This window comes from Ranitomeya variabilis, chromosome 7 (genome assembly GCF_051348905.1).
Source record: "Ranitomeya variabilis isolate aRanVar5 chromosome 7, aRanVar5.hap1, whole genome shotgun sequence".
Taxonomy (NCBI): Eukaryota; Metazoa; Chordata; class Amphibia; order Anura; family Dendrobatidae; genus Ranitomeya; species Ranitomeya variabilis.
The window spans coordinates 43,583,634-43,609,954 of record NC_135238.1 but is presented as its reverse complement, the minus strand read 5'-3'; the positions used below and the strand labels follow the sequence as shown (position 1 = coordinate 43,609,954).

The 26,321-nt window shown below is 43.9% G+C and overlaps 1 protein-coding gene, 1 long non-coding RNA gene and 1 pseudogene across 4 annotated transcripts; 1 reads left to right on the top strand and 2 right to left on the bottom strand.

Annotated features, from left to right (window-relative positions):
- The window catches only part of LOC143786200 (uncharacterized), a 45,892-nt pseudogene extending 20,006 nt beyond the window's left edge, over positions 1-25,886 (bottom strand).
- On the top strand, positions 2,983-3,781 carry LOC143785837 (uncharacterized). Its single transcript, XR_013218107.1, has 3 exons — positions 2,983-3,115; positions 3,254-3,450; positions 3,684-3,781. It is a non-coding gene; the product is annotated as an uncharacterized LOC143785837 (long non-coding RNA).
- On the bottom strand, positions 5,369-10,167 carry LOC143785835 (uncharacterized). 3 transcript variants are annotated; one of them, XR_013218105.1, is made up of 6 exons: positions 10,020-10,167; positions 9,051-9,208; positions 7,745-7,869; positions 7,529-7,663; positions 6,680-6,854; positions 5,369-6,278 (listed from the first exon to the last, which is right to left on the bottom strand). XR_013218105.1 is itself a non-coding variant. In XM_077274975.1 (6 exons), the coding sequence occupies exons 5-6, from the start codon at positions 6,747-6,749 to the stop codon at positions 5,460-5,462; spliced, it is 876 nt and encodes a 291-aa protein (XP_077131090.1). In that variant the 5' UTR covers positions 6,750-6,854; positions 7,529-7,663; positions 7,745-7,869; positions 9,051-9,208; positions 10,020-10,167; the 3' UTR covers positions 5,369-5,459. The 3 variants fall into 3 exon arrangements, 2 of the variants coding, with proteins under 2 accessions (XP_077131090.1, XP_077131091.1); XM_077274975.1 differs by having other exon boundaries at positions 5,369-6,265; XM_077274976.1 differs by lacking the exon at positions 10,020-10,167 and adding an exon at positions 9,735-9,986 and having other exon boundaries at positions 5,369-6,265.
- Positions 25,887-26,321: the final 435 nt, after the last annotated feature.

Sequence of the window (26,321 nt, the reverse complement as noted above, 5' to 3'; positions counted from 1 at the left end):
GGCGGCGCGCACTAATTGCGTCACCGCACCCTCTGACCTGAGTGTCAGTGTAGAGGAGGCAGCGGCGCCGACGGTGGAACGGGGAGCAGGTGAATATAGCGCACTGCGTTATATCACCTGCTCCTGGCGCGGTCCCTGCACGTCTGTACCCCGGCAGCTTCTTCCTGTAGTGAGCTTTCACATGGTACCCCTCATTACAGTAATGAATATGCGGCTCCACCCCTATGGGAGTGGAGTCGGGTCCATATTCATTACTGTAGTGAGCGGTACCATGTGACCGCTCACTACAGAAACAAGCTGTCGGGGGGGAAAAAAACGTGCAGGGACCGTGCCAGGAGCAGTATTATTACAAAGCTCCGCTCCCCCTCCCCTGCCGACCCTTGGGTATGACTCGAGTATAAGCCGAGAGGGTTACTTTCAGCCAAAAAAAGTGGGCTGAAAATCTCGGCTTATACTCGAGTATATACAGTAATTTCATCTTTTAGATTTTCAAAATTACTTAAAGGACAACTGGCTGATGCCAAGGTTTGTGCACCCTTGGATATATGTGTGCTCAGATAACTTTGACCCAGGTTTCAGACCTTAATTAGCCTGTTAAGGTTATGGCTTCTTCACTATAATTGTTAGGAAAGGCCGATGATGGAAATTTCCCAGCTTTATAAAAACCCAGCCTCCTCTAACCAAAAAACAGCAGCTTTGAATTCTTCTAAGCGGCTGCCTAGCATTCTGAAAAGGAAAATGGTGGAGCCCACAAAGCAGGAGAAGGCTATAAGAAGATAGAAAAGCGTTTCCATGTTGCCTTTTCCTCATTTAGTAATGTAGTTAAAAAATGGCAGTTACCAGAAACAGTGGAGGTCAAGATAAGGTCTGGAAGACCAAGGAAAATTTCATCAAGAGCTGCTCATAGGATTGGTAGAGAAGCAAATCAGAACTCCCACTTGGCTGCAAAAGACCTTCAGAAAGATTGAGCAGACTCTGGAGTTGTGGTACATTGTTCTACTGTTCAGAGACACCTGCACAAATATGACCTTCATGGAAGAGTCATCAGGGGAAAACCTCTCCTGCATCCAATCAATGGAATTCAGCTTTAGAAGTCTGCAAAGAACATCTAAACAAGCCTGATGCATTTTGGAAACAAGTCCTGTGGACCGATGAGGATAAAATAGAACTCTGTGGCCACAATGATAAAAGGTGGAGAAAAAAGGGCACAGAATGTCAGGAAAATAACATCTCGCCAACCATTAAGCATGGGGGAGGATCATTCTTTGCACTGTGTTGCAGCCAATAGCTTGGGGAAAATTTCAAGGGTAGAGTGAAGAATGGATTCAATGAAATTTCAACAAATTCTTGAAAAAAACATCTGTAAAAAAGCTGAAGGTGAAAAGAGGAAGAGGATGGCTGCTACATATGGAGAATGGTCCTAAACACACGTCACAATCCACAATAGACCTGAAAAGGGGCAAACTGAAGGTTTTACAATGGCCCTCACAGTCCCCTGATCTCAGCATCATTGAAAATCTGTGGCGAAACCTCAAAATAGCAGAGGAAGCAAAACGCCCCAGGAATCTCACAGAACTGGAGGAATTCTACAAGGAAGAACGGAGGAAAATCCCTCACACAAGAACTGAAAGACTCGTGTCTGGATACAGAAAGCGTTTACAGGCTGATACTTGTACTAACCATGCAGGGTGCACAAACTTTTTCATCTGCTCATTTTCCTTTTTGTAATTTTTAAAATGTAAACGATGAAAAAAATATATATTTTTATTGCCTAAAACACCAAGGAGAGGCGACATCTGTAACTTTAGGCCTTTTACAGATCATTTCATCTTCAGCTCTCTTCACTGTTCACAATAACAGTGATTCTGACCAGCAGGGGATAAACGGTTACATGCCACTGTAGATGTGAGTGGAGCATAATGTGTGAATTTACAGACTGCAGCTCTGGAGGTGGCTGGAGTATATGCATATTTTCAGTGGATGCAGCTCTGGAGGTGGCTGGAGTATATGAATATTATCTGTGGATGCAGCCCTGGAGGTGGCTGGAGTATATGAATATTTTCTGTGGATGCAGCTCCGGAGGTGGCTGGAGTATATGAATATTATCTGTGGATGCAGCTCTGGTGACTGGAGTATATGAATATTTTCTGTGGATGCAGCTCTGGTGGTGGCTGGAGTATATGAATAATTTCTGTGGATGCAGCTCCGGAGGTGACTGGAGTGTGTGCTGCTCTGGGGGGACTGCAGGTTTTTCTGTAGAGCAGACTCCCCTCGGCAGGAGACTTCCTCGCAGGAGCCGCCCTGGAGAAGTGGGACCGTGTCACCTGCACGCAGCCCTTCAACAAGCAGGAGCAGTTCGGTCTGTCGTTCATCCGCGTCCTCTCCACCCCGGATGAAGAGGATGAGGAGCGGCTCGAAGGCTCTGGGGTACGTCGTGTGGTGTAGGAAGGACGACCCGGCTACTTCCCTCATTAATGACATCATGGAACTACATCTCCCAGCATGCCTTTTGTTTCCAGAGGGGCTGACACATCTGACCCCGGATGATGGATCTCCCTCCGTAGGAGGAGACTGAATCCACTGCAGGGGACTGTAGATCCTCCGTCCCCCTCCGTTGTGCTCTCAGCAGCGGCCCCCCTCCGTTGTGCTCTCGGCAGCGGCCCCCCTCCGTTGTGCTCTCGGCGGCGGCCCCCCTCCGCTGTGCTCTCGGCAGCGGCCCCCCTCCGTTGTGCTCTCGGCAGCGGCCCCCCTCCGTTGTGCTCTCGGCAGCGGCCACCCTCCGTTGTGCTCTCAGCAGCGGCCACCCTCCATTGTGCTCTCGGCAGCGCTGCCGTTAGTCGAGCTCCAGGCCGTCTGTTACCCATCACTGCTCTTTTTCCCTTACAGGGCAGCCGCTCCTGTCCAGTCTCTCCCCTACACTCCGGAGAGCAGCCCACCCTGGACGCTCAGGACCCCGAGGCCCGGTACGTACCCGCTGGGCGCATTCTCACCCGCTCCTGGGATCTCGCGGTCTGTGGGTGCAGTCAGCAGCGTCCCTTCTGGTGCTCTGTCCCTCCACCATTCTTTACACTGCAGCTCTTCTACAGTGTTGTACAGCCGGACTCATTGATCTCAGGTTCGTTGCTTTGCTGGAGAGGGCGGTTACTGCACCTTTGGTCTGAGCTCTGATTAATCTCAGCCACCTGCGAGCTGTTATTTCTGGGGGTCCTGGGATTTAATCCTCTGCCCCCTCATGTCGTGTCTGTACCTGTAGGAGTCAGAAGCTGCGAGACAAGCTGCAGAGCGTGGCCTCCCCTCCCCCGGCCTCCATGAGCCGCTCCGCGCGCATGCTTCTGCTGTCTGCAGCCAAGTCCCGAAAACGCCGCCCTCCAATTACTGCCGTTCCGAGCCCCTCCATCCCGCCATGTGGGGACCGTGGCAGCCAGCAGGGGGACAGCCCGGTGTCCTCCGGTAAGTATCCGCCTGTGGAGGACTGACATCTGGGGGATCAGTGGGACCCCCACAACACCTTTCTGGCACATTAGATCAGAAGGGAACGGCCCCTTTAAATTCAGACATTTTTGCAAACTTCTGTTTTCCCGCTGCAGTGACCCCATCACAGCTCCCACCTCCCGGCTTTTATACAGGGGTCTGCCCGATCATTTACGTTACCGTAACCCTCCATTTTCTGGCTGCTCCCGCAGGATCTTGTCCCGAGACCCCCATGACGAGACTCCACCCATCAAAGAAGGAACACGAGACCCCTAATTGCCGACTGAAAATGGAGGAGGCCCGAAGAAGGTAGGACGTCTCCAGAGACCCCTAGGGCTCTAACACCCCCAATGTGACAAGCTCCTAAAGGGGTCTCCATCCACAGCACGTCACCTCCCCGGCCCCCCGTACTGTCCGGGTGTTCACACATCAGTCATAGGACGTAATTCATGGCTTCCCCCATAGCTCTGTTCTGACGGAGAATCTCGGGATCTTTGGGGGTCCGGGCGATTAGGGGCTGATTACAATATAAGAAATAGGAAGGACTGGTGGCGCTGATGTGGCTAATAAGCCCAATGTTTAAGCACATAATTATTTTTGGATCTTTTATTGATAACAATTCTATAATATAATTCAGCTCCTAATATAATTCACCCCCATAGGCAGCTTCTATAGTATAATGCAACCTCATAGGCAGCCTCTATAGCATAATGCACCCGCCATAGGCAGACTCTAAAGTGTAATGCACCCCCCGTAGTCAGACTCCATAGTATAATGCACCCCCCGTAGGCAGACTCTATAGTATAATGTACCTCCCATAAGGAGACTATAGTATAATGCAGCCCCTAATATAATGCACCCCCATAGGCACCCTCTATAGCATAATGCACCCGCCATAGGCAGCCTCTATAGGCAGACTCTATAGTATAATGCACCCCCATAGGCCGACTCAGTAGTATAATGCATCCCCCATAGGCAGACTCTATAGTATAATGCAGACTCTATAGTGTAAGGCAGCCCCTAATATAATGCCCCCCCCCCCATAGGCAGCCTCTATAGTATAATGTAGGCCCATAGGCAGCCTCTATAGTATAATGCACCCCCACAGGCAGCCTTTATAGTATAATGCAGCCCCAAACGCAGCCTTTATAGTATAATGCATCCCATAGGCAGCCTCTATAATATAATGCACCGCCACAGGCAGCCTCTATAGTATAATTCAGCCCCTAATATAATGCACCTCCAAAGGCAGCTTCTATAATATAATGCACCCCCTAGTATAATGTAATATAATGCTCCCCCATAGGCAGCCTCTGTAGTATAACGCAGCCTCTATAGTATAATGCAGCCCCTAATATAATGCACCCCCATAGGCAGCCTCTATAGTGTAATGCAGCCCCTAATATAATGCACCCCCATAGGCAGCCTCTATAGTATAATGCAGCCCCTAATATAATGCACCCCCATAGGCAGCCTCTATAGTGTAATGCAGCCCCTAATATAATGCACCCCCATAGGCAGCCTCTATAGTGTAATGCAGCCCCATATATATGGACACTCACGTGCAGCATAGTAAATCAGATTAGAAGTAGTACAATAGATTTAGTGCTTGTTTTGTAATTGGAGCAAACTGTCCACAGATTTAATAGAGGTGTTGCCCCAGAAATTGCAGAACGGATAATGGCAAGTATGGGGACCACTAGAGCTAAATGGATTCTGTAATGCAGTGGCGGACATATCACTGATGTAGTTTAGAAAATTCCGGAAATGATGCATAAATAGGTAAAAAGTAGTTGCATCGTGTGACTGTTCCTCTATAAATGTATCAATATGGCCGTACACGAAGAAACTCCTGGTAACATAGAAAACTGAAAAAATGGAGTGCTGACTTCATAAGTATAAAAAACATATACATTTTATTTAGTAAAAATCATTAATAAAGGAAATAAATATATATTGGGGATGGATACACGAGCACATGTTGGGATTTATGCTCTTCTCTGTCTGTTCTGTTGGAAACAGTTTTGGCGGCAGTAAGGACAGTAGCGGTTTTGGCGGAGCCATGGTGTAATGCAGCTCTGATGAAAAAGATGTCGGCAGGGCAGCACAATAAGCTGCTCACCTACTTCATAATCACCTAGGCATATGGCACAAGAAGGAATCTCCTCCTGGCCTGTGGCGCTCCTGGTAGGAAGGCGTTCTATTTGCCGTATCCTTGTCATTCCTCTCCGCCGTCCTCTCCTCCGCAGGGGTGCAGCCTGCGGTGGGGTTGTATCCTCAACTGAATCTAATCCGGCCTGATTCTCAGCATCTGTGCCCACGGATGGTGGAATAAAATTTGGCTGAGGATCGGCCCCGGAGGTGGTTGCCGCTTCATTTCCACCACTCCTATTATTGCTGCTGCTCGGTAGTGACGCATCAGCAGAACTGTGACGGTCAGGGAGCGTGGTCGGTGGTAAAGCCTCCGCAGGCCTGAGATTGTCAGGGAGCGTGGTCGGTGGTAAAGCTTCCGCAGGCCTGAGATTGTCAGGGAGCGTGGTCGGTGGTAAAGCCTCCGCAGGCCTGAGATTGTCAGGGCGCGTGGTCGGTGGTAAAGGCTCAGGAGAGATGGGACGGTCAGGTAGCGGCCTATGTGGCGAACGGCTCCTGTGTCTGGTCTCCTCTCGTACTGAGCGCCTGGATGGGTCTCTAACTCTTCTTCTTCTCTCTGGAGAAGGTAAATAATCTCTGTCATCTTCAATCCTTCCTCCTCTTGTCTGAGACGACCTGAGTCTTCCGATCACAGGGCTCTGATCTGAAGGGAAAAACTCATGTATTATAATGACAGAAAATATCATAAATGACAGGTACAAATGTGTCTATCATCTATTATCTATCTATTATCTATCTATTATTTCTCTATAAATTTTTACTGGGCCGGGACACCGCTCTGCACACACCCAAGAATAATCTAAGCACGTTGACCCCTGTTGTGAGCGATGTGTGCTGGTCTGAGGGTCCGGACCCCACCGATCGTCACTACTACAATACCCAGAGTTATTAGTTTAGTTCCCCGTCTAACATTGTCCCCAGTATACAGGCAGAAATATTTCTAACTCCTCTTATGGAAAGAACTAGAGAGTGGAACCTGTTGTTACTGGGGTGACGACAAAAAGACCCCGGTATAATCCCCCCACACACACCCCTTACATTGTAAAGGTTCACTTACTTCGGTTTTCTGGCCGGTTCATCCATGCAATGTTGTCCATGATCAGCTGCCTCAATTCCCGAGAACTCATGGTTTCTCCTCAAAAGTGTTCAGTAACGTGCTCTTCCGGCGCACAATAGTCGCAGATCTCACAGCGCAGAGCAACACGCAGAAGTCACTCAGTGTGCGAGAAGTCCTGCAGAATAATCCACAAATGGAAAAAAGTTATAGGACAATAAACAGCAAAAGCCAAAAAGTAGTGACCATAAGTAGTATGGAAGGACGAGAAGATGAAGCCGCAAAACATCGAGAAAGTGTTTACATGGGAACTGCCCGGCAACAAATTGTATAAATCACTAGTATAAGTGATTATAAGAAACTTTGTAACATATGATATCAGAGAAATCGTCTTTAATCTATTCTTATGGGTCAATTCCTCCACTTTCCCGTCTCCTGAGCTCATTAACTCTGAATAACCTCCTGTAATCCGTCTTGCTCTGCACAGAGATTTCACAAGTTAGGAGGCAGAGGAGGAGCACTGCCAGGAGGAAGCACAGAATCATTGTCCTGCAGGATTCTAGCAGGTACATTAGCTTATACCAGAGCTGGATTCACAGCTACAATGCTCAGTACTGATATATAATTTCCTCCATGGCTCTGTGCTACCTAAGGTAAGAGGTAAAATACTTTTTTTGCGGGAGACACTGATTCAAAGACAAATGCAAATTAGAGATAGTGACTGTAGGGTGAAAATTGTAGAACAATACAAAATACCATACAAGCCATATAATGGCCGGAAATGGCGCTATTCCTCACATCATGTTCACACATTGCAACTTAGACTTAAATGTTACAGAAAAGTATCGTTACCTTCTAACTACTTTACTCTTCTTGTAAATCCAAGAAATGTGATGTCACTAGTAGTGCTACAGAATTCAGCTGGGATCTTAGTAATCGACAGGGATCTTCTTGTCAAGATTTCAGCTCTGTAGTCGTTTATCAACCCTAAAAGGAACAATAGATCGGTCAGATTTTATTCTTTTATTTTTAGGCAGGAAATGTTTGTTATGACCTCAGAATACTTACAGTAATATCTGGTGAATTCCCGATGGAAATAAGATTCCTAATCCAGAACAAAGTTTACACTTGGAGTTTTCAACGCTCAACAAGTAAAACTTTGAGAACCTTCCAGCAGTAGAGAATTATTCCACCTGTAGTATAAGGAACAGATGAGTTTTACCATTTTATTCCTCAGTTCTGTGTGTAGAGCCCAGGTCGGACTGGCCATGGGCGTGGGGAGCAGTGAATATTAATTTCTCTTTAGCAGCGGGCACAGGCTTTAGCCGCAGCAGTCGTCTCCTTCCTCCTGTCGCCTGCTGCTCCACCGCTGCTGCCCCCAGCATGTGCCGCATTCAACTGTATCGGCATCATAGGTGCAATAATAGAGGAGAGGGCATCAGATGATACTCCCTGCTCCATTATTGCCCTCTGCCTCTGCCACAGCCGGTGCGTGATGACGTCACCTCATACTGTGTGCCGGGCAGATGGCAGTGCAGCTGCTGAGACTGGAGCAGAGTCTGGAACCGCGGGGGAATGAGGAGGAGAGGTGAGGATTGTGGGATATATATATATATATATATATATATATATATATATATATATATCAGTTAGTACTGGTGGCCATAAGACTGTAGGACTGTGGGGCTGTATTATATTCTATGGAGAGGCTACATTATATTCTATGGAGGGGCTGCATTATATTATATGAGGGGGCTACATTATATTCTATGGGAGTTTGCATTATACCCTATGAAGGGGCAGCATTTTACTCTATGGGGGGCTGCAATATAGTATTTGAGGGGGCTACATTATATTCTTTAAGGGGACTGCATTATACCCTATGAAGGGGCTGCATTTTACTCTATGAGGGGGCTGCATTATTCTATTTGAGGGCTGCATTATATTCTACGAGGGGGCTACATTATTTTATTTAAGGGGGCTACATTATACTCTATGGGAGGGGATGCATTATACTCTATGAGGGGGCTGCATTATATTTTATGAGGGGAGCTACATATTTTATGAGGGGGGGGCTACATTATACTCTGACACAAGTTTTATTTCAGATCTAAACCAAATAATTTTCAGCTTTAGGCCATGTTCACATGCTCAGTATTTGGTCAGTATTTTCCAGCAGTAAGAACTGCCTTAATGGCACCAGACACCCGACAATCAGCCAACAAGTAGCCGAATGATAGTGGTTAAATGCGGGAGGTTGTCAGGTGCAATTCTGGCCTAACTCAGTGGTCGGTGCTGACAGCCGTGGTCCGGCCTCCTCCACTTATCTAATTAGTGTAAGAAGATGGACCCTGGCGGCAGCCATTATACTCACTCTACAGATGTCCGGCTCTGCGGGGTCCTGTGCACGCTGATGTTCTCTTCTCAGCTTATGTAGGTGGTGACTGATGTCCCCTCTGTGGTCCTGGACCAGACAGCCAGGAGCTGACGTCCCCTCTGTGGTCCTGGACCAGACAGAGTCAGGAGGGAGATCTGAAGGGGAGAAGATAACATTGGAGCCATATTACACAGTGCTATAATCCCTGGTGCAGCCCGCCCTGCCCCATACAGGTAGAGCGCTGGCTGCCATTATTATTACTACTATTTATTAATAAAGGAAATCTCCCCTCCTCCCCCTGTAAATTGCTGGACACTGATATTTGCTCCCTGGTTTTCTCGCGGCCATTCCTACTCTTATATCCGGCCACTGAGGACTGGATTTGTTTCATGAATTGTAAATAAAAATATTCATGAAAATGTTTTTTCTGTTGTATTGTGCCGTGATTTGTGCCGGACGAGTTACTCATCAAAACATCGCATGTTCCCCATCATGGTATCAGTAAAAACGACAGCTCAGGGTGCAAAAAATAATCCTTCACCCAACCCCAAATCACGAAAAAAGAAACCGCTACGGGTGTCAGAAAATGGCAACAAACGCAAAAAGTGTTTTCATACAAAATTCAAGAATACATGAAAAAATAAGGAGAAGAAAGCTTCTAGTTAGAACCTGAAGACCCACCTCTTCCGACAAGCCTACAACCTGCAGTAACCACCGATCGACCAAACCGCTGCATGACCAGCTCTATCCTCGCCTACTGTATTCTCACCCATCCCTTGTAGATTGTGAGCCCTCGCGGGCAGGGTCCTCACTCCTCCTGTACCAGTTGTGACTTGTATTGTTCAAGACTATTGTACTTGTTTTTATTATGTATACCCCGCCTCACATGTAAAACGCCATGGAAAAAATGGCGCTATAACAATAAATAATAATAGTTTCATAAATAACAACACAAAACAGATTTACCTCCAGATGTAGAAGTCCTCAGTCAGTGATCTTCAGGAAAATCCAGAAGTATCCTCTAATACAGTTTCGCTATTCCACAAGTAAATCGCAAGTAAAGCGCTAATCTCACAAGGAGAAGATCTAGGTACAGTGTTGTCAGGAGACAGACATATACCAAGTCTGAGCCAGTGAGATGGAACCGAGGGTTTTTAAGGTTCCGCTCTATTGTGACATCATCACTCACCTGTGTGACATCACTGCCCGCTTCCATATAAGGTAAGAGATGATGTCACAATGCAGCGGAATAACCAATACTTTTTCTCTCACTATCGGCCTCTTATAAAGCAGCTGATAATGATGGAGGCAGAAATAGGGATGAATGAAATAACATCCTGGCAATTTCCAGGTGTTAGATTACAGCCGGTGGTTACAGAGGTTTGGCTGAGCTTTTCCCATTTCCAATTCTCATCATATGACATTATAACACATTTACTCTTTTCTGACAGTTTCTTTTATCTTCTCATTCTCTCTATAAAGATACATTGAACTATATAATCTGATGCTCAGGATAAAGTCTTCAAGCATTTGGTGTCATTATTGGATTTTCTCACATTTCCACTGATAGGGGGCAGTGTTCTGGGATTTGTGTGATCATGTGATTCCAGGCCGACCATCACCAGGACCTCATGTCCTCATACAGTCTATTGGATGGATGATAACGTTAGTCAAAGGGGCATTTCCATGATAGAAGTGATGACAGGACATGTGCTAATATGTTTGTAAAACGATCGACAAACACAAATTCGGCACAAATGTGGCACATTCGGATTCGTGATCGGTAATAATTGTGTTGCCACTAAAGTATTTTAAAGTAGATGATAAATAGATAGATAGATAAAAAGCCGGCAATTCATGTGCTGCATACAGTAAAATCATAGAGTGACAGGTTAGAATAGATATACAGTATACACATAGATATATAGATGTCAGTGACACACACAGATATATGTATAAATATTATATAGATAGAAGAAAAGCCGGTAATTCAGCAGCCACGTACTCTAAAATGACACTGGGACCCGACAGTCTAGAAGAGATGGATTACACACATAGATACAGATATATGGGTTATACACACAGCGCGGTGGCGCAGTGGATAGCACAGCAGCCTTGCAGCGCTGGAGTCCTGGGTTCAAGCCCCACTAAGGACAACATCTGCAAAGAGTTTGTATGTTCTCTCCGTGTTTGCATGGGTTTCCTCCGGGTACTCCAGTTTCCTCCCACATTCCAAAGACATACTGATAGGGAATTTAGATTGTAACAGACTGTAACAGGGACAGTGACGATAATGTGTGCAAACCTGTAAAGCGCTGCGGAATATGTGAGCGCTATATAAAAATAAAGATATAAAAATATATTTATAACACACATAGAATAGATAGATGTCAGTGACATATACAATTAGTACAGTGTGTGTGCAGCTTTCTGTACATGTTGTGAGGGGTTGACACGCTCAGCTGCTTTCCCAGGTAGACAGAGGAAACATTCTGGTAGACGATCACCTGCTGGTTTATTGTGGATAGCATAAACCTTGGTGGGTTCAGCAAAATAAACCAAGCCTTGCTGGCATAAAGGTAAAACAAAGAAAACACAGTCCATATGAGTCCTTTCCCTGCAGTTGACCCGCACAGTTGGAGTTCCTGCTTCTCCCAAGAGACACTGCCTGATTCTCGTTACCAGGTATATAACATCCCATTTGAGTTCGTCCATGCCGGACATTGGGTACGCGTCAACACTGGACACCTCATTGAGCCTGCAGTAGTCATTACAAAATCGCTACTCGCCATTGGGCTTCGATACGAGGACGAGGACTTGACCAGCCACTTCTTGATTCCTCTATCACCCCGGGGTCCAGCATTCTCTTCACCTCCTTGCAGATTATCTCCTGGTGTGGTTCGGGGATTCTGTAGGGTTTGAGGTTTACCCTTACATGTGGGTTTACCATTACATTACTGTAATAAATGTATATGTCACTGACATCTCCGGTACCGTTTTTTTCAGGTACCGGAAATATTAGGACTACTGATGAGCGAGCAGAAAATGCTCGGGTGCTTGTTGCTCGGGTCGAGCAGATTGGAATGCTTGGGTGCTCAACATGAGCAACGAGCCCAATATAAGCCTAGGAAACCTGAATTTTTTTGCCGTGACACCCCCCCTCCCCCCGGAGGTTTTTTCCGGGAATCAGAAATCTATGGGAACAGTTCTCAAATTACACGGGAACATAATGGGGAAGACCCCTAGAAGCATTTCTGACTCCCAGGTCACTGTTCTGAACAATGTTGTCAGAGTATTACGCCACTTTTACAGGCGCACATTAAAACATACAAAAATGAAACCAAAATGGATTTTCCTGGGAAATATGTTGAGGTACATCCTTTCCAGGGTAACGACTTGTATATTAGGCAAAATAAATAACCCAAAACAAAAATGTTCCTCCACCACTTGAGCTATGTTCACACGCAGCGTTTTTGATGAATTTTTCATTTTTGCATTCACTGGGAAATGTTATTGTCTCCATAGACAATATGGATAAAAATTCCTAAGAATTTAGGACCTGAGAATGATGTCACGGCTTGTGATTGGTCGCCTGGTGGTCACATGAGCGGCACACGACCAACCAGAAGCCGTGACGTCATGGAAGGTGCTGAACGCGCTCATTTTAAGCAAAGAAGGCTGCCGGTTACCAGCGGTGATGTCCAGGGGCCTCTGGACAGGTGAGTATATCAATATTTTTTATTTTAATTGTTTATTTTACACAGTAATATGGATCCCAGGGCCTGAAGGAGAGTTTCCTCTCCTTCAGACCCTGGGAACCATCAGGATACTGTCCGATACTTGGTGTCCCATTGACTTGCATGGGTATCGGAATAGGTGAGATCCGATACTTTGCCGGTATCGGCCGATACTTTCCGATACCGATACTTTCAAGTATCGGACGGTATCGCTCAACACTAATCCTGAGACATAAAAATACACAAAGAAAATGGGAGACGTTTATTAGCATCCTGGATAGGACCTGTGCACAGTATATACCGTATGGGAATAAACATACTAGAAATAGGAGGAAACCAATATGGCTAAATAGAGCTGTAAGGTCGCAATAAGGGACAAAAAGAAAGCATTTAGAGAATTAAAGGAAGTAGGTAGTGAGGAGGCATTAAATAAATACAGAAAATTAAATAAATTCTGTAAAAAGCAAATCAAGGCAGCAAAGATTGAGACAGAGAGACTCATTGCCAGAGAGAGTAAAAATAATCCCAAAATATTCTTTAACTACATAAATAGTAAGAAACTAAAAAATGAAAGTGTTGGCCCCCTTAAAAATAGTCTGGGGGAAATGGTGGATGAGGATGAGGAAAAAGCCAATATGCTAAATGACTTTTTTCATCAGTATTAACACAAAAAAATCCCATAGCGACAATATGATCAGTGATAACAAAAATTCCCCATTAAATGTCACCTGCTTAACCCAGCAGGAAGTACGGCGGCGTCTAAAAATCACTAAAATGGACAAATCTCCGGGCCCGGATGGGATCCACCCCTGAGTACTGCAGGAACTAAGTACAGTCATTGATAGACCATTATTTTTAATCTTTAAAGACTCCACAATAACAGGGTCTATACCACAGGACTGGCGTATAGCAAATGTGGTGCCAATATTCAAAAAGGGGACAAAAACTGAACTCGGAAATTATAGGCCAGTAAGCTTCACCTCTACTGTGGGTAAAATCCTGGAGCGCATTCTAAGGCTATGTGCACACTTTGCGGTGTGCTCTGCGGGTTCTCCCACAGCGGAATTGATAAATCTGCAGGGCAAACCCGCTGCGGTTATCCCTGCAGATTTATCGCGGTTTGTTCCGCGGTTTCCGCTGCGGGTTTCCGCCTATACTATTGATGCTGCATGTGCAGCAATATGCAGCATCAATAGTATAATGTTAAAATAAAAAAATTGGCTATACTCACCCTCTCTGACGTCCCGATCTCCTCGGCGCTGCACTCGGCGGTCCGCTTCCAAAGATGCTGTGCCGAGAAGGACCCTTCGTGACGTCACGGTCATGTGACCACGGCGTCATCATGGTCATGTGACCGCGACGTCACCGCAGGTCCTGTTCGCACATCAACCCAGACCGGACGCCGCGGGCAGCGCTGAGAGGTGAGTATAGCATTATTTTTTATTTTAATTCTTTTTTTTACACCCAAATATGGTTCCCAGGGCCTGGAGGAGAGTCTGCTCTCCTCCACCCTGGGTACCACCTGCACATTATCCGCTTACTTCCCGCAACGTGGGCACAGCCCCATGCGGGAAGTAAGTGGTTCAATCCTTTCCTATGGGTGCAGAATCGCAGCGATTCTGCACAAAGAAGTGACATGCTGCGGGTTGTAAACTGCTACGTTTCTGCGCGGTTTTTCCTGCAGCATGTGCACTGCGGTTTGCGGTTTCCATAGGGTTTGCATGTTAATGTAAACGCTATGGAAACTGCTGCGGAACCGCAGCATCAAAATCGCGGCGGTTCCGCGGTAAAAACCGCAAAGTGTGAACATGGCCTAAGGGATGCTATACTGGAGTATCTGAAGAGGAATAGCCTCATGACCCAGTATCAGCACGGGTTTACTAGGGACCGTTCCTGTCAGACTAATCTGATCAGCTTCTATGAAGAGGTAAGTTCCGGACTGGACCAAGGGAACCCAGTGGATGTAGTGTATATGGACTTTTCTAAAGCTTTTGATACGGTGCCACACAAAAGGTTGTTACATAAAATGAGAGTAATGGGGATAGGGGAAAATATGTGTAAGTGGGTTGAGAGCTGGCTCAGGGATAGGAAACAAAGGGTGGTTATTAATGGAGCACACTCGGACTGGGCCGCGGTTAGCAGTGGAGTACCACAGGGGTCAGTATTGGGCCCTCTTTTTAACATATTTATTAATGACCTTGTAGGGGGCATTCAGAGTAGAATTTCAATATTCGCAGATGACACTAAACTCTGCAGGGTAATCAATACAGGGGAGGACAATTTTATATTACAGGATGATTTATGTAAACTAGAAGCTTGGGATGATAAATGGCAAATGAGCTTTAATGGGGATAAATGTAAGGTCATGCACTTGGGTAGAAGTAATAAGATGTATAACTATGTGCTTAATTCTAAAACTCTGGGCAAAACAGTCAATGAAAAAGACCTGGGTATATGGGTGGATGACAAACTCATATTCAGTGGCCAGTGTCAGGCAGCTGCTACAAAGGCAAATAAAATAATGGGATGCATTAAAAGAGGCATAGATGCTCATGAGGAGAACATAATTTTACCTCTATACAAGTCACTAGTGCGACCACACTTAGAATACTGTGCACAGTTCTGGTCTCCGGTGTATAAGAAAGACATAGCTGAACTGGAGCGGGTGCAGAGAAGAGCGACCACGGTTATTAGAGGACTGGGGGGTCTGCAATACCAAGATAGGTTATTACACTTGGGGCTATTTAGTTTGGAAAAACGAAGACTAAGGGGTGATCTTATGTTAATGTATAAATATATGAGGGGACAGTACAAAGACCTTTCTGATGATCTTTTTAATCACAGACCTGAGACAGGGACAAGGGGGCATCCTCTACGTCTGGAGGAAAAAAGGTTTAAGCATAATAACAGACGCGGATTCTTCCTCTGGATCAACATGTTAGAGCATGTTAGGTTAGGCTATGGGTTGGACTAGATGGACTTAAAGTCTTCATTCAACCTTAATAACTATGTAACTATGTAACCTTAGCTGGCCATGTGGTGTTTGACACATCATCAGACACATCCCGTTTCAGTTATGAAGGTGAGACTGTTAAAGGAGGAGGGCCATTAGGCGGACTTTAATCTTCTTAAAGGGACAGCAGTGTGTCCTCCCTATTCTTAGAGAGCCATCAGCTGGCTGGGCTTTGTTGTTCCCATTATTAAACAGTGTGTATCCTGTACTATTATTGACTGCGCATTGAATGCAAGGCATGACTCAAATTTAGGCGCACCTCAATAACCCATTGAACAGACATCCTGGAAGGCCACATGAAACCAAAGTTCCCATTCTTATTTATTTGGTACTGCCATACTGTTTGCCCATGCATTGAATGCAAGGCCTGGTCTGCCCCAAAGTTTATCGCACCCCAAAAACAGTTTGAAGAGACATGGTGGATGGCCACATGAAACCAAAGTTCCCATTATTAGATTTTTTAACTTTCCTAGAGTTTGCCCATGAATTGAATGCAAGGCCTGCTCCAAATTGGGACGCACCCCAGTATCCCAAAAAACAGACGTCCTGGAAGGCCCCATGAAACCAACGTTCCCATTATTAGAAAGTTGGTACTCTCATGCTGTTTGCCTATGCAGTGAATTGCAGTGTTGAGCCTGAAGAACCTGCATTGGAGAATGTCAGTGTTGAGGCTGAAGAACTAGCAGTGGAGAATTGCATTGTTGAAGCTGACAACCAACAAAGTTCACATTATTAGGAAGTGGGTCTCCCATTCTGTTTGCCAATGCATTTAATCCAAGGTCTGGCCTGCACCAAAGTTACACGAACCACCAAAACAATTTGAAGAGACGTGGTGCATGGCCACATGAAACCAAAGTTCCCATTATTATGATTTCTCTAGTCCCGTACAATTTGCCCATGAAGTGAATGCAAAGCCTGCTCCAAATTTAGATGCACCCCAATAACCCAAAAAACTGACGTCCTGGAAGGCCACATGAAACCAAAGTTCCCATTTTTCTTAATTTGCTACTCCCATAATGTTCGCCTATGCATTGAATGCAAGGCCTGCCCTGCCCCAAAGTTACACCCCAATAACCCTTTGAACCGACGCAGTGGATGGCCACATGACACCAAAGTTCCCATTATTAGGAAGCTGGTACTCCCATACTGTTTGACTATGCAGTGAATTGCAGTGTTAAGCCTGAAGAACCTGCATTGGAGAATTGCAGAGTTGAGGATGAAGACCCAAAAGTGGAGAATTGCATTGTTTAAGCAGCGTAACAAACCCCTACAGTTCCCATTATTAGGAACTGGGTCTCTCATACTGTTTGGCTATGCAGTGAATGCCAGACCTGCTCCAAATTTGCATGCACCCCAATCCCCCTAGGATGAAACGTGGAGGAGGGCTTCATAAAAAAAAAATGTGCCCCTGGGGGGTACACATCAACATGCTGTGTAAATATATTTTTTACGGGCATCATAAACACCCTTTAACACAATGTCCAATGAGAAAAAGTATAGTGCCCACACTGCTGCCTTATGCGATCATCTTACGGTGGGCCTTGTAAAGCTGCTCCAGTATAACTACCCACTCATCCATGCAAGGGCACTCCGGGTGCACAGCCAAAAAAGTACATAACAATCCAATGAAAAAAGAAAAGAAAAACTGTAAACATTTTTTTTATGGGCATCAAAAACACCCTTTAACACAATAACGTGGCTGTTCCATCACAGACTACGATCACCATGGTGATATAGTGGTGGTGGGTAGGGTTGAGCGAAACGGGTCAGCCATTTTCCGAAGTCGCCGACTTTTGGCAAAGTCGGGTTTCATGAAACCCGACCCGACCCCTGTGTGGGGTCGGCCATGAGGTCGGCGATCTTCTGAATCTGGTATCGGAACTCCGATACCGAGTTCCGATATGTTTGCGATATCGGAAATCGGTATCGGAATCCACATTTAAGTGTAAAATAAAGAATTAAAATAAAAAATATTGATATACTCACCTCTCCGACGCAGCCTGGACCTTACAGCTGGTAACCAGCAGCCTTCTTTGCTTAAAATGAGCGCGTTCAGGGCCTTAGATGACGTCACGGCTTGTGATTGGTCGCGGCCGCCCATGTGACCGCCACGCGACCAATCACAAGCCGTGACATAATTTTCAGGTCCTAAATTCCTAATTCTAGGAATTTAGGACCTGAGAATTACGTCACGGCTTGTGATTGGTCGCTTGGCGTTTACATGGGCGGCCGCGACCAATCACAAGCCGTGACGTCATCTAAGGCCCTGAACGCGCTCATTTTAAACAAAGAAGGCTGCCGGTTACCAGTGGTAAGGTCCAGGCTGCGTCGGAGAGGTGAGTATATCAATATTTTTTATTTTAATTCTTTATTTTACACATTAATATGGATCCCAGGGCCTGAAGGAGAGTTTCCTCTCCTTCAGACTCTGGGAACCATAGTATCCCATTGCACTGCATTGGGTTTCGTGTTTCGGCTGACCCCGACATTTTTATAGGATCGGCCGATTTCACTCGACCCGACTTTTGAGAAAGTCGGGTTTTGTGAAACCCGACCCGATCCTATAAAAATAAAAGTCGCTCAACCCTAGTGGTGGGTGATGAGGATGAAGAGAAGGAGAATGACAACAGAAAAAAAGTTGAAATCACGAAGTGTACTGTATACCCATGTTTGGGTGTAAAGAGGTGCATGGTAATAGCGTTAACAAAAAAAGACACTGTATTGGAGGTTATGTTTGGCTGATATCGCTCAGTGGTGTACAGAAGTCTGGCACAATCCATCCCTTGTTCATTTTTATAAGAGTCAGCCTGTCAGCATTTTCAGTTGGCAGGTGGACGCGCTTATCAGTTATAATTCCCCCAGCGGCACTTAATACCCACTCTGACAAAATGCTAGCGGCAGGGCAGGCCAGGACCTCCAAGGCATTCATAGCCAGTTCATGCCACGTGTCCAGCCTGGATACCCAATAATTATAAGGCATGGAGGTATCACGGAGGACTTTGGTTTGGTCAGCAAGGTACTCCCTCAGCATCTTCCAAAACTTTGCACTTCTTGTGAGAGTACCCCGTGCCTCAGGGCCTATACGATGTGGGGTCTGAGAAAACTCCCAGAACTTGAGCTGGATCGGAGTTGTGTCTCTTTCGCCTGTCGTCCTTGGTTGTGCAACGAACTGTGATGTCTGCTGCCAGCGTTTTCAGATGGGAATTTTTTAAATAATTCCGCAACAAGAGCCCTCTGGTCCTGCACCATTTTAGTACACCTGTCTGACTCTGGAATATGAGATAGAAAGTTTTCTTTGTAGTGTGGGTCTAGAAGTGTCACCAACCAGTAATGACTGCTACCCAAACTTTTGAGAAAGCAAGGGTCACGTGAATGGCAACGTAACATAAACTCAGCCATGTGTGCCAGACTGCTAACAGGCAAGACTTCCGTGTCCTCACCAAGAGGATGACTGAAAATTCTGTCCTCCTCCTTCCTGTCCTCAGGCCATCCATGCTGAACAGACGGTATGACAGCTGTGCTAGTAGTACTATCTATTGCATGAAAGTAGCTCCTGTTCTTCCTCCGCCTCCTCCTCTTCCTCATTGTCACCCTATCCACGTTGAGATGAGATGTGGGTGGGCTGTGTGTATTCACCATGTATGGTTCCTTGCTCCATCTCATCAATCTCCGACTGCAACGCATCTTCTTTGATAGTGAGCAGAGAGCATTTCAGAACAGAGAGAAGTGGGATGGTGATGCTAATTATTGTATCATCGCCGCTCACCATCTTGGTTGAGTCCTCAAAGTTTTGGAGGATGGTACATATGTCTGACATCCATGTCCACTCCTGAGGTCTTATGTGTGGAGTCAAACAAACTGTCAGGTTCATTTCTTACTATTAGCCCGTATAAAAATTTAAAACTTGGGGCTGAAACAACATTTTAGTGGTAAAAATGTAATTAGTCTTTCTTCACTGCCCAAAGTTATTTTAATTCTGTGAGGCACATGTGGTGTCAATATGATCACTGCGCCCCTAGATGCATTCATCAAGTGTGTAGTTTGGAAACTTAAATGACTTCATTGGGGTTTCTGCTGTTCTAGCACCTCAGGGGCTCTGCCAATGTGACATGGCACCTGCAAACCATTCTAGTAAGATCTAATTCTAATATGGCGCCTCTTCCCCTTGAACTTTGCATTGTGCCGGAAAAGTAGTTTTTGACCACATATGGGGTATCGGCGTACTCAGGACGAGTAACACAACAAATTCCACCATTCATTTTCTCCTATTATTCCTTTTGAAAATTAAAAACTTGTACCAAAAGAAAATTTTAGTGGAAAAAATGTTAACTTTCCATTTACTCAGCCTAATGTTATTCAATTCTGTGAATCAGCTGAAGAATAAAAATGCTCACTACACCCCTAGATGAATTCCTCAAGAGTGTTCGTTTCCAAAATGGAATCACTTGTGGGGTTTCTGCTGTTTTAACCTGTCAGGGGCTCGTCAAATGTGACATGGCATCCGCAATCTATTCCAGCCTAAATTGAGCTCCAGAATTCAGTTGATGCTCCTTCCTTCCAAGACCTGGCGTGCACCCAAACAGTAGTTTTCTAACACATACTGGGTATCAGTGTGCTCAGAATAAACTGCACCACAAATTGTATGGTCCATCTTATCCTGTTACTTTTGTGAAAATGAACAATTTGGGGCAAAACCAACACTTTTATGGCATAAGTTAATTTTTTTTCAATTTCGAGCCTCAACATTAGAAAATTATATGAAGCCCCTCTGGGGTCAAGGTGCTCACACCTCTAAATATGTTCCTTGAGGGGTATAGTTTACAAAATAAGCTGACTTATCGGGAGTTTCCACAGTTTATGCACATAAGGGGCTCTGAAAACACTCTTGATTCCAGCCAATTTTCTGTTCAAAAAGTTAAACGGTGCTCCTTCCGTTCCAAGCTTTGCCGTGCACCCAAACAGCAGTTTTCCACTACATATGGGGTATTGGCAAATTCTGGGGTCCATTTTCTCCTTTTGCCCTTGTATAAATAAGTAATTTGGGTCAAAACCAACAATTTTATAAAGAAGAATAAAATGTTAATTTTTTTCCTTCTACATTGCTTTAATTCCTGTAAAGCACCTACAGGGTTAATAAACTTCTTGAACATGATTTTGAGCACTTTGAGTGGTGCAGTTATTAGAACGGTGTCACTTTTGGGCATTTTCTGTCACATAGGCCCCTCAAATTCAATTAAAAATGTGAGGTGGTCCAAGAAAAAGGGCTTTTGTACATTTTGATGGAAAAATGAGAAATCGCTGATCAACGCCTTCTAACTTCCCAGCAAAAAAATATGTTTCATAAATGATGCAGATGTAAAATAGACATGTGGGAAATGTTAGTTATTAACTATTTTGTGTGACATATCTCTATGGCTTAAGGGAATAAGATTGTAAAACATGAAAATTGCGAAAAGCTTAGAAACAAATAAAACCTTATACTTTCGCAAAAAAATGTTTGCTAAACCTAAACAAAATATAGGCAACGGCCATGGCAGGGAGATAGAAAAAATAACAATATCAAGGACAGCAGATGTTCTCACACCACTGGCAGTGCTGTTAGAAACCTTCAGTATTACCAAACACTAGTCACATTTGGCCTCTTTTACAAATTCTGGCAGTCAGGTTAGCGAGGAGAACGTGAATGATGTGATGGTGTATGTGTGCTATTGCTCACCTTAAGCACAGCAGGATAATGTAGCCTCTGACAGCGACATCATCAGCTGGAGTCAGCGTTTCTGCTGAGTTTACCTCCTCAGCCATCACATCGTTTAATGTTGTGCAGAGCAAAATGTCCAATCTGTTAATGACACCTGTTTCTATTCTGCCCCAAAGTCCAAACGCCAACAGCTCCCTGGAGGTTAAGGAACATAATACACCAAAAAAATGTTCTTCTAGTTGAGATTTTGGAAGACATGATCAGTCAGCCTTTATTAGCAAATAGATCAATGGCTGCACTCAACTGTACTTAAGCAAGGAAATGTGCGATACATGAAATGTGAATAGCTTAATGGCTTGTGAAATCTATGAAAAAACACATGAGATGCTTAGCACAAGATTTGGCCAAAAAATGTGAGCCCATCCACCAAACATCAAGGTAATCTCAGATCGGATGGGTACCTGACCTGACTGCCTAGTGTGAACACTTACCTATGGCTAATTACATGGTAAAGCCTGCATTTATAGGAAGGTCAGAACCAACTGTGTTTGGATGTAGTTAAAATCACAGCATGGTGAATGCCCCGCCATAGGTAAGTGTTCACACTAGGCAGTCAAGTCAGGTACCCATCCGATCTGAGATTACCTTGATGTTTGGTGGATGGGCTCACATTTTTTGGCCAAATCTTGTGCTAAGCATCTCATGTGTTTTTTCATAGATTTCACAAGCCATTAAGCTATTCACATTTCATGTATTGGACATTTCCTTGCTTAAGTACAGTTGAGTGCAGCCATTGATCTATTTGCTATGCAAGACTTTTTTGGTTATGCACCAGTTCAGACTAGATTGCTGTTCAGTCAGTCAGCCTTTATTGTCAGAAAATGATATGGAGGAGATGGGCATGACAATTTTAATGCCAATCTGTGTTGAAGTGGTAGGGACACTGTCAGTGGTAGTCACACATGGACCCAGGGAGCACCTCCTAGTAGGAAAGAGGTGGGAGTGGGGGCGCTGGCCATTTCACACACACATATTCTTCCTCTCCTCTTGATCATCTTCCTCGTAACCAGTCTGCTCCACACACTCCTTCCTCTATCACCAGTGCATTGTCAGTTCTTATTTTATGTGTCCAAGAAACATGCGCTCAATCGTTCAGTTACATGGAAATGGTACTCCCATATGTCCAAGTTCACTACAGTTGGTGCCAGGCCTCCTCTTGAGAAAGAATTGTGTGAACTCAGGCTCTATGGAAGATACATAGCCGCCATTATTTATTGTACCAAAAAGCCTTCCCCACCAGGTTTGAGCACAAACAATTTTTTAGCCCAAATTTATTGTATTTTGTGGAGATAATGTTTTGATACAGCAAACTCATATTTAAAAAAAACATTGGGGTGAAATTAAATGTTATGGTGACTGCGTCTGAGTTGAATTTTCATGCCACTTGGTGTGACCTCACACTGTTGGACTTGGAGTTCTCCTCTAATCTCTTTCAAAGTTCTGGGTTTTGTGGTTCCCCTTTGTATTATCCATCTCTTCAATTTGTGACCTTATTCCTCGTGTGGCTGCCTCCAGGGAAGACGGCTACAGCCCCATAGACCTTACACTTCTGGATATGTGCAGCTGTAGTAACAGGAACATCCAGCTGTAGGAGACATCATATAGCCTTCACCTGAGACTTGTTTGTCTATAATGTTCTCCTAATCTCCTGAGACCACTCTCTTCTTAGCTTTCTTTGCCCCATGTTCTGTGTGGTAAACGCCATGACAACAAACAGCACAGTGACTACTTTTTACCCTGTAAATAGGCGACTGACTGATTACAAGTCTGCAGACACTTGTGATAACTACAGGACACTCTGTAGTTTCACTTCTCCACATGGTAAAATTAATTTCAATCTTTTCTAGAGGAACCATAATTTTATTCCAGGGCATTTTTAATAGTTTTGTTTTCTTGAAAAGAGGCCTTTCATCAGTTTTTTATGTTGAATTGGACAAGCCATGTAATATGCGGAGCATATTTCTTTATAATTTTTATTTAGTCTCTCTGTTGTGAAGATACCAGCTATGAAATATTTGGCACCTAATGAGTTAACTTTAGCCAAATCCAAGTGAGTGTTATCAGACAGTTTTCACTAGGGGCAGTTACTTCTCCCTGTGTGACTCTGACCAATCATATGCAGGTAGTAACATAGAACCGCAGGACGCGTGATGATGCCTGCATACGATTGATCAATGTCATACTGGGAAAAGAAGTAAACGCACCACTGAAAACTATCTGAAAAAAAAATTTGGTTTAACTAAAGTTAACTCATTAGTTGCCAAATATTTGATTGCTAATATCTTTACAACAGAGGCAAAAAAAAAATGTTTTTTTCCACTCCAGCCACTATTATATAGAGACCCCAGTTCAACATGAAAAATGTTGTCAACAGCCCAATTTTCCTGTAGGACCAGAATTCTGCTACAAAGTCTGATTTATAATTATTATTATTTACTAAAATTCAATAGAAAATTACTGTTGTCAGTTTCAAATGATTTCAGTGACCATTGGGAGTTTTTCTTACTTTAAAAAAAGGTGCCAACCATTTTGTCCTGGTCTATTTGCGGCATTGTTTAATTTTTTTGGAACTTATAATATTTTTATTACACACATATTTGGGTACATTATTTTTTTGGGAAGGGGTTGAGGGAGATATTAACATGAGGGGAAAAAAAACAGGATTAACTACAAAAGGTGGGTTTTTCAGTTGTTTACTGTGTGATTTAAATAACCTGTGCAGTGATACTATAATTTTTTTTAGTCTTAAAATATAAAACTACCTATGATAAATATATATTTTATTTTATTTACAGTGAACTACTTTTTAATTCTTTAACTCTTTATTTCCCTTTTGATCACTTCTAAAATGCCTTGATATACTTGTCTGACAAAGTATTATTGTCAGTCACTACTAAACTGACAGGCAACATTTTGGTTCAGTTTCACACATGTGTGAAACATTCGATCCAAAAGATTTGACCCAAAGCTGGGTCTCCTGACCTGAGCTAATTGCTTCATAGATCTATATAAAACAGGTCACTCAGATTGAGGGGTGAGACGAGGTCTTCAGAAGAAAGAACAGTTCATGTTTCATGGATGCGTGAAAACGGCCTTACTCTTTGCCTTTCTTAGACCATCAGCCAGCCATGGCAAGACTTAACTATCTCCCACATCAAGCCACTAAGACGTGGTGGTAGCTAGCGATCACAGTACTTAAGGTATTAATCCAACAGTTCGGCTGTGTCTTCCTTGGCTTTAGTACAGTAGTGTACACAGGGCTCAACAATTACGTAAATAATTCAGGAAAACTAAAACACAAAAGCCATAAGTGAGATCATCACAAAAATCTCTTGATGTTAACCCATTATCTACCAATGTCCTTTTTTGGGGATGCCTAATCTTTAGCTTCTAGCAACTAAGATTTTATAATTTTAATAATTAGGTCCAATTTTTTGTGTTGTGTTTGTAAAATGAATGGTTTCAAAATAGGAAATCATGTCATTGTCATTTTTAAATAAATATTGGGACGCCCTTTTCTGAAAAATCCGTTCTTGTAAAAATTTGAATTTGGCAAGTAATGGGGTGATGGTTTTCTATATTTTAGCGAAGCATTTGTCCATGTCTAACAAACATTAAAGGTGTTTCTCTTCCATGTGTCTTCTCTGATGTCTAATGAGATTGCATTTGTAGGTAAAACGTTTTCCACATTCTGAGCAAGAAAATGGCTTCACCCCTGTGTGAGTTCTCTGATGTAAGACCAAACCTTTTCTATAAGCAAAAGATTTCTTACATTGTAGACATGAAAATGGCTTTTCCCCTGTGTGAGTTCTGAGATGCTTTACAAGACTTGATTTGTGCCTAAAACTGTTATCACATTCTGTGCATGTATATGGTTTCTCCCCTGTGTGAATTTTTACATGTTCCAAAAGACTTGATTTCTGAATAAAATTTTTCTCACATTCTGAGCACGGAAATGGTCTCTCCGGTGTTTCATTTATCAGATGTTCCACTAAACCTGGGTTATGTTTAAAATCTTTACCGCATTCAGAACATAAATATGGCTTCTCCCCAGTGTGAAGTCTTTGATGTAGAGTAAGAGATGTTTTCTGGCTAAAACATTTTCCACATACTGAACATGAAAATGGCTTCTCCCCTGTGTGAGTTCTTACATGATCATCCAAATATGATTTCCGGGTGAAACTTTTTTCACATTCTGAGCATGAAAATGGCTTCTCCCCTGTGTGCGTTCTTAAATGATCAACTAATTTTGATTTACAAGTAAACAGTTTTCCATACCGTGAGCAAGAAAACTGCTTCACCCCTGCATGAGTTCTCTGATGCATACTAAGACCTGCCTTCTGAAAATGGCTTCTCTCCTGTGTGAACCCTCTTGTGTATAGCAAGAAGTGATTAATAGGCAAAACATTTCCCACATTCTGAACATGAGAATGTCTTTATATCTTTGTAAATGCACTTGTGCTTGGAAGGATGAGACTTCTTTTAAAATATTGTCCACATTCAGAAGATGCAAAAGATCTATCCAGTCCATGTTCAGTTCCTTTTTTGTCAATCGGTGATTCCTTATCTTCCACTTCATCACGGAGAGGTAAAAGGACATTTGTTTTTGAATCTTTCCTACTTTCTTCAACTGAAAATAGAAAACAGTTCCATAAATTATTTCACACTTTGCTAATTTCTATATGAAACATCCAGAACGGGAACAAAGCATGTATCAGTGATCAACAAATCAAGATGGCTTTTCTTTTTCCCAGTAACAC

What these genes read in the sequence shown, in the direction of transcription:
- LOC143785835 (XM_077274975.1), bottom strand. Translation starts at nt 6,749, where the DNA reads ATGAGTTCTCGGGAATTGAGGCAGCTGATCATGGACAACATTGCATGG. An exon ending in GAACCGGCCAGAAAACCGAA is followed by an intron (nt 6,266 to 6,679) that starts GTAAGTGAACCT and finishes TTTTCCCTTCAG; the next exon opens with ATCAGAGCCCTGTGATCGGA.